This window comes from Buceros rhinoceros, unplaced genomic scaffold (genome assembly GCF_000710305.1).
Source record: "Buceros rhinoceros silvestris isolate BGI_N320 unplaced genomic scaffold, ASM71030v1 scaffold13877, whole genome shotgun sequence".
In the NCBI taxonomy this organism is placed as follows: domain Eukaryota; kingdom Metazoa; phylum Chordata; class Aves; order Bucerotiformes; family Bucerotidae; genus Buceros; species Buceros rhinoceros.
Window position 1 is genome coordinate 2,563 of NW_010424042.1, and position 8,602 is coordinate 11,164.

At 44.8% G+C, this 8,602-nt stretch overlaps 1 protein-coding gene across 1 annotated transcript; it reads left to right on the forward strand.

The window, feature by feature from the left end:
- Positions 1-332: 332 nt before the first annotated feature.
- On the forward strand, positions 333-4,623 carry LOC104488772 (protein FAM26F-like). Its single transcript, XM_010140640.1, is given in 3 exon segments — positions 333-857; positions 4,248-4,303; positions 4,305-4,623. Coding segments are annotated over 3 exon segments (900 nt in total).
- The last annotated feature ends 3,979 nt before the right edge of the window (positions 4,624-8,602 follow it).

The window sequence follows — 8,602 nt, forward strand, 5'->3', positions numbered from 1 at the left end:
AAGATGATGAGGTTTAAAGGCACTGCTAGTTACAATGCATGTGTGGAGAAATAGAAACTATTTTTAAGGGAATGAAGGCGGATCTTTGCTGTGGGAGGGCTTCCACTGTGGTCTTCCCTTGCCACTATGCAGAGTTTTCAGTTTCTGTGGGTGGTGGTCATGCAATGGGACATAGTCATAGGCTGCTTCTATGCCCCACTGCATCACCACCCCCCGTAGAAAGTGAAAGCTTTGTGCACTTCTTTAGTCTGTGAGAGCTTCAGGACACTTCTCTTCCTCTTTTCCTTTTCTGACTGAAATTTTGCTCTCCTCAAAGTAACAGAAGGCAGAGAATGAATAAGTTACAGAAGGTGATGGATTTTTGCATCCGCCACCAGACTGTTCTGGGTTACAGCACTGTGTCCTTGCTTACGCTTGCCAGCGAGCAGATCTTCTTGAGTGTGGTGTTCAAGTGCCCCTGCAATTCTGGGAACATGCTCTATGGCTCTGTCTTCCTCCTGGTGCCTGCCTTCATCCTCTTTCTGCTTGGCTACGTGGTGAATGCCAAGATGTGGAGCCTGCTGACAGGCAGCTGCCCTCCGGAGAAGAGCTGCAGCTGCAGCCTCTGCAGCCACTACTGCCTTGTGCTGGTGCCAGTGACAGCCAGAGCCTTGGTGGCCCCCCTCACCTGGATCGCGGTGGCCCTGCTGAGTGCCAGCTTCTACGAGTGTGCGGCCAGCGGGAGCAGTGTGATAAAGGACCTCATCTGTAAAGATAAAGGAGAAGAGTGCCGCAAGCTGCTGGTCAAAATACCCTGTGACCAGGAATTGTCAAAGAACATACCTGGTGAATTCCTCAGCCTTCAGGCGCAGTCACAGGTAAAGCCCCTCGGCTCTTCTCTTCACCTTACAGGCTTCAACCCTGGCTGCTCAATGTGTGGTGGTGCCTGCTGGGGACCGTCAGCAGTCCTTCTCTCTCACGCTATGTAATTATCAGAAGCACACAATTAATTAGCAAAAATTCGTGAGCAAACCCCCCTAACAGAAAGATGGGAAGTGTAATTTTGCACTGTTTTTTCCTGGGTTTGAATGTTTGCGTGGCAATTGTTTGGTGCTGCACTTTACGAAACCTCTTTCAAAGCTGGGCAGGAACTAGCCCAGAGACCAGGACTTTCCACAGCACTTTCGTTTTGCTTAGGCATGGTGTGAGTTCCGCTCTTTTTCCCGCTTTTACCCATCTAAATATCTCCAACTTCTGTAAGTACGCATTAGGCAAGGGGAGCTTGAGAGAGGAAGCTCATGTCTCCTTGCAACAGAGAACTGGTGAGTGAAACAAATAAGTGCAGCTTGTTTGACTGCAAATCTTAATGCTAGGACCTGTTAATAATCTCATGTAGAATACAACTAGAAGAATAGTCAAAATACACGTCTGTCTTGCTCAGGAGTTTTTGTGCTGAAGGCAAAACTGCGTGATTGAAAAAATAGCATTTGTGGGAGGATTTTTTTGTTTGGAGTGAAACAGAACCCCCAAATTTGGCAGCACTCCAGTATTGTTTCTAGGTTTGTTTGCTTGTCATCTTAACTCCGGTAGAAAAATCAGGTCTTACTACTTTTTCTCAGAAAACCATTAAGACTGGTCAGTGGCGTTAAGTGTATAATAAACTATACTTACTTGCATTTTTACAAGTTCCTGTTTAGTACAAATGCTTCTTAAACCAAAAAAAGTATTTACAATTGTTAAATGGGTTGAGACCGGTGCTGTTCAACACCTCTGTCAGCGACATGGATAGTGGGATCAAGGGCACCCTCAGCAAGTTTGCCAATGACACCAAGCTGCGTGGTGTGGTCGACACGCTGGAGGGAAGAGATGCCACCCAGAGAGACCTTGACAGGCTTGAGAGGTGGGCTTGTGCGAACCTCATGAAGTTCAACAAGACCAAGGGCAAGGTCCTGCACCTGGGTCGGTGCAACCACAACCACAGATACAGGCTGGGCAATCAGCAGATTGAGAACAGCCCTGAGGAGAAAAACTTGCAGGTATTGGTGGATGAAAAAATGAGTATGACCTGGCAATGTGCATTGCAGCCCAGAAAGCCAATCGCATCTTGCATTGCATCAGAAGAAGTGCAGTCAGCAAATCAAGGGTGCCAATGACACCAAGCTGCGTGGTGTGGTCGACACGCTGGAGGGAAGAGATGCCACCCAGAGAGACCTTGACAGGCTTGAGAGGTGGGCTTGTGCGAACCTCATGAAGTTCAACAAGACCAAGGGCAAGGTCCTGCACCTGGGTCGGTGCAACCACAACCACAGATACAGGCTGGGCAATCAGCAGATTGAGAACAGCCCTGAGGAGAAAAACTTGCAGGTATTGGTGGATGAAAAAATGAGTATGACCTGGCAATGTGCATTGCAGCCCAGAAAGCCAATCGCATCTTGCATTGCATCAGAAGAAGTGCAGTCAGCAAATCAAGGGAGGTGATTCTGCCCCTCCGATCTGGTGAGACCCCACCAGGTGTATTGTGGGGCCCCCAGCATAACAAAAAGACATGGACCTGCTCGACCAGGTCCAGAGAGGGCCATGAAGATGATCAGAGGGCTAAAGCATCTCCTCTGTGAAGAGAGGCTGACAGAGTTGGGGTTGTTCATCCTGGACAAGGCTCCAGGAAGATCTTATAGCAGCCTTCCAGTACTTAAAGGGGGTCTACAGGAAAGATGGGCAGAGACTCTTTACAAGTGATAGGAAGAGAGGTAACAGTTTTAAACTGAAAGAGGGTGAACTTAGGTTAGAACTAAGGAGGAAGTTCTTCTCTGTGAGTCTGGTGAGACACTGGAACAGGTTTCCCAGGGAGGTTGTTGATGCCCCGTCCCTGGAAGTGTTCAAGGCCAGATTGGACGGGGCTCTGAGCAACCTGCTCTAGTGGAAGCTGTCCCTGCCTATGGGAGCGGACCTTTAAGGTCCCTTCCAACCCAAACCATTCTATGAGTCTATGATTCTACGAAATATTTAGCATGCTGCTCCTCCAAGAAGGCTGAAAAGGTGCAAACTCTATTCTATTAAACTCAGAGAGGGTAAGAGAGGAGCTAAATCAAGGAAGACTGACTGATATTGCAATGCTATCTAAAAGAAACAAACCAGCCTAGCGAAAGCAGAAGTATGAGAGCACTTTTATTTATTATTTTTAATACCTGATCTACTTTCAACAAAATTAAGAACCAAAAAGAGCACAAACTCGTTTTTCTTTAGCACTCAATGTTTTTCGCTTGAAAAAAAAAATCAGCCTGAGGTAGAAGGGGATGCTGTGAGATCTCTGCCTGGAGCTTCCAGCTAAGTACCACTGGGTACTGGAGGGACCAGCATCCACCAGGATACCCGTTAGGCGAAATATTTAGCATGCTGCTCCTCCAAGAAGGCTGAAAAGGTGCAAACTCTATTCTATTAAACTCAGAGAGGGTAAGAGAGGAGCTAAATCAAGGAAGACTGACTGATATTGCAATGCTATCTAAAAGAAACAAACCAGCCTAGCGAAAGCAGAAGTATGAGAGCACTTTTATTTATTATTTTTAATACCTGATCTACTTTCAACAAAATTAAGAACCAAAAAGAGCACAAACTCGTTTTTCTTTAGCACTCAATGTTTTTCGCTTGAAAAAAAAAATCAGCCTGAGGTAGAAGGGGATGCTGTGAGATCTCTGCCTGGAGCTTCCAGCTAAGTACCACTGGGTACTGGAGGGACCAGCATCCACCAGGATACCCGTTAGGTGGAGCCTCTGATACTTATCTAGGGAAGTTAAAAACTTGTATAAAACAAAAACAAATTCCCGTATTCGATAGTCAAATCCATGTCCTGCCTACAAAACACGCAGGACACAACTTTTCCCATGTGCTGTGGCAACTGCCTGTTTTTTGCAAGCTCAGACATCAGGGAGAGGTGGTAATTTCCAGGAGCAAACAATACGCAGTCAGCAGGAGGTGGACAGGGTGATCCTGCACCCTCTGTGCTGTCAATCCGACCACAGCTGCAGAAACTGCTGCTCAGTGTCTTGCCTTTAAAGATAAGAAAGCTGGGTGTAACTAAGGAAAGAACCGCCCTCTACCTTCTGTTTTTTTTAGTATCCAAATAAGATCAGCTCAGGGGTGCAGAAGCTCTGTGAGGCTGTTACAGGCACTCCAGGGTGACTTTGCTTACATTTTTCATGCCTGTTTCAATGTTCATACTCCTACACGGGACGACGCAAAACCACCATTAACCTATCTATCTCTTTTCCAAGCTGATAGGATGGCTCCTGATAGCTTGCATCACGACTGTGACACTGATTTCCACGTGTCAGCCACTGTCGCTCCCCAGTTAGATATCCTCAGCTCAGGTTCTGCAAAATTTACTCGAAAAAGGAACGGGAGCTCTTTGAGGACAAGGCTAAAGAGCACGCAACCAAGCTGGCAGAAAGCAACCTGGATTGGTTTTTTAAAACTGCTGACAAAGCACCGATTCAGACCCCCAGTAATGAAGCCTGGAAGAAAATTTCATTCTCGTATACCTTCAATCCACAAGAGCCATATTACAGCAGGATACACAAGTACGTTACTACAAACAGAGGCAACAGCGACGTAGCCGAGGCAGGAGATCAGCAGCCCTCTGATCCGTGATCTGCGGATGGAGCAAGCAGCAGCAAAGAAGGGCTTTGATGAAAGAAATCCTTTGCAACACTGGCAATCTTTTAACCCTACTGATGTAACTAGAGACTTACTCTGTGCTCTTACTGAAATCTCTGTGGATAGCATGGAAAAGCTGGTAGCTGTAACCCTCAACAGATTCGTTCTTGCACGCGCTTTATTCCTTTTGCTTAAGCACCTTTAAATAAAGGCACCTGTCACAATGGGAGTTCTCGTATGTTGCTGTTCATTAAGAAGAGCCCCGTGTAAAATAATCAGCATCCACAAAGACCTCAGCATGTACTATGTCAAATTATTACCAAACACCTTAAAGGCCTTTGGCAGCTGGAGTAACCCCACCAAACCTTCGTACCTGGCAGCATCAAAGAGACAAAAAGGAACGGGAGTTTCCATCAGAAATTCAGCTTAGTTTATTGGCTCTCACTTGACGATGTATCTTTGAGTGGAGCTCACAGCAAGCTCTAGACAAAAATATTTACTTTCAGACAATGAGTTTCTCAAGGCAAGGGCAGCATCTTTCAAAATCAGGAAGGGATTTGCATTTGGATCTGCCTGTGCATGACAAAGGAGTCCACAGGAAGGACGCCAGCTCTTACCAGTTTGAAAAGATGAGCAAAAAGGTTCCAGCCATTTTACCCCTACCTGCTCAGCAGCTTTAGGTGATAACAGTGAGCCTGAAGTCTTCCATGGTAGTGCATTTCCTTTACCACTGCCTGAGCTCCATCACCTTTTGCAGCAGCCTTCTTAATTAGCTTTACTTGCTCATTTTCTGTAACTGTAAAGCTCTTTAATGGAAAAAAAAAATAGGCATTTGAATGCTGCAGGGATAATGCACCAACAATAAACTTCCTGTTTATGTTCCATTTATAAATTTTTCTGAAAAATACATAATCGTTATTTTGGGGTTTTTAAATATAGATATTACATATGGGAGTTTGGCCCTAGCATCAGTAGCTAAGCTACCCTTCGATGTCTCTGCCAAATACACGATCTAACTTGATCCAGAATGGAGTCTAAGTACAAATTAGTATGTCTTGGGGGATTAGGCTTATGCATAGCATGGCAGCTCTGGTGAAGCTTGCATGAACAAACATTTATAGCACAGCTACATACTTAACGACATTATAAATCCACAATCCATACTAGTAAATAATAACATTCTTATCAAAGAACATCTAATTACAGGAAAAAAAGATACCAGTTTAGAGTGAAGGGTGATAAAGTTCTGTTTTTCTCTGAAAATATTTTTTTGGAGAGGATTTTAGAGAGATGAGTCAGGTTGTCTAGTCTGGGCTGTCCTTTCACTCCTCCCGGAAATCTCTTTCTACAAGGTAAGCTCTAACCTGGAAATTATTCAGACAGATGGAGAGGAAACCCATGAAGTTACTTGTTATAGTCATTTTCCAAGGGAGAAGGAAGGGAAGAGCCTATTTTAACTAGCTGAATATAACTAGCTTGGAAGCTTTATTCTTATTATACACTGAATATGTAACACATAAAGGGAAAACAAGATTTAATTTTATAGGCAGAACAGAATTTTAAAAAGGCATTAATTTTGTCTCAGAGTCACTGACTTGTTCAGAGCTCTTTTACTTCCAAGAAACTCGATGATAATAGAGAAACTAGTGCCCAACTTGTTACTTGTGCCTCTCAGAAGCAAAGTTCAGTTAAAAACGTTCCATTTTGCTTCTCATATTGAAGAGTTCATATGTTCATTGACGTCTAGAGAAAGATAAATCCACTTTGGAATGTCATAAATGGGAAGGGAACAATGTCCTGGTGTGGCAAAAAGGGACTAGACTGCAAGGCTCAAGAGAACTATTTATTTGAACTTTGCTTACAGGCTTCGCTGAAGGGCTCAAGCAAACAATTTATCTGAGCACCCCTCACAGGTTTAATACGCCGCTATTGCAGTTTCTCACGCATACAACAGAAGAATGTGCTGTTACAACCTAGAAGCAGCAACACTCTATAACAACCTAAAAAGTGCACTAAATATTATACGCGTGATGGTTCATCACCCACCATTACAATCTTGCCGCATGCTGAACATTCACTTACCCCTCCAGGTAAGGGCTCTTCATCCCAGAAAAGTGACCTTGGTCACTATCCTGACCGAGAGAGAAGGGTCTCCATGCAGGAAAGACGGAGCACTGGAGAGGTGAGTCCCAACTCCTAACCAGACTCTTAGGGGTTTTATCCCCTGATAACACGTGACTGTGGACAAGACTGTGCCTGAGTGCATTATACCACCTGGAATGTTTACCTCTGGCAATGGAATGGGGCTCCCCCTTACCTTTCTTTGTTCATCCCTGGCTGAGGATCACTTCTGTAAGCTCTGCTTTTTACTTCTCTTTTGCTGATCTAGGGATTGTCTTCATACACAAGGTTGTTGGCTGAAACCAGCATTGAAACTCTCCAGCTTTTCTTCATCTGACTTTCTCAGGCAGCTGAAGAATGGTTTGGATTGAGACTTGCAACATATTCTTTGTTGAGTGATTTCAAGGCTCAGCTCAGGTTCCTGTTCTTTGAATGATGCAGCACTGCCCTCTTTGGTCTATGGCCTACAGACATAACTCAGGGCTGAGTTACCTACACAGCTCCCCATGGGTCGTCTCGGCACAGATAGGGCCTCAAGGCGATCCAAGGCTGCGTCGTTTTTACAACCCGTGTGAGTCACCTGCATGCATTAGACTTCACCGAAACTTGTTCACAGACTGTGAGCCGCCACCAACATTACACCCCCTGATGCAAGTCACAATTCAACCACTTACATGTCATCCTTTTCTGATGTGTTGGTATAAGTTTCATATGCATGCTTTAGTAGGTCCTAGAAACCCCAGTTTGTAGGTGAACCCTTACCTGAGAGATGGATTTGATAATCATTCTTTTAATAATTGTTTCCAGTCCTCTGCTCCCTGTACAGGAACTCGATTGGCTTGCCAGTCGTTACCGTCCCAATGTCCTGTCCATTCTGTTGCTCCTTTAAACACCACGTAAGAGTCGGTGCATATAATTTGAGCTCCAAATTTCACAGCTAACAACAGAACTCACAGTTCCCCTATTTGAGCACTGTCTTCTCCTTTCACAGTCTTGGTTCTTCCCATCTTTCTGTCCAGAGCCACAGCTATGGCTAAGTGTTGCAAAATTCGGCTTTCCCGTAATGCAGAGGCACCAGTAAACCACACTCAGATCTGATTCGACTGTAGACAAGTGTGCTTCTGAAATAAGCGAGGGTTCATTCGGTTTGACTAAGGTAGGAGGGTCTGTATTTAACATCCCTTCATAATTCAGATATTTTTAGTGTCTGTTCAGTAAAAGTAAATAACTGACCAATACTTGGTCATTTCTGGACAGTGGGGTTTGTGCAGTTTCCTCAGAAGGAGTTGTCTCTTTCTTTACTGATTCCAAGAGAAGGAAAGGACCCCGACAGCCATATCTTGGCTTGTGCAAATCCACTCAGCTTTTTTACTGCTTGCACTAGTGATAACACACCCTTTTCCCAGTCAGTATTCCCAGTGTTACGGGTTGAGGGTCCGAGGTATCCACTCCTCAAATCACCATAACGATTCCGTCTGCCTTATCAGAGGCAGAAGGGTTTTAAAAAGGGGAAGGAAGAAATTCACACCTCGGTTTGAATTCAGAAACTGAAACAAACCTTTAATAAACAATGAATTCATACATATGACTATATTCTGTATATATACATATGCATATAGTTACAACCTAAAGGAAAAAAAAACGGAGAAGAGAGGGCTTAGATAAAGTTCTGCAGCAGGCTGTCTCGTCCAAGGTCAATCTCTGGGCAGGCAGCCAACAGTGAAGATAAGAGTGATGCTTGGCCTTAGGGCTTTGTGCAGCTGCGCTCCTGGGCGGATAAAAAAATAAGTGAAGTTCTGTCCACAGCGAAGGAGGGAAGTGGGGGGAAGGAGCCCCCCTGTGCGAGCAGCTG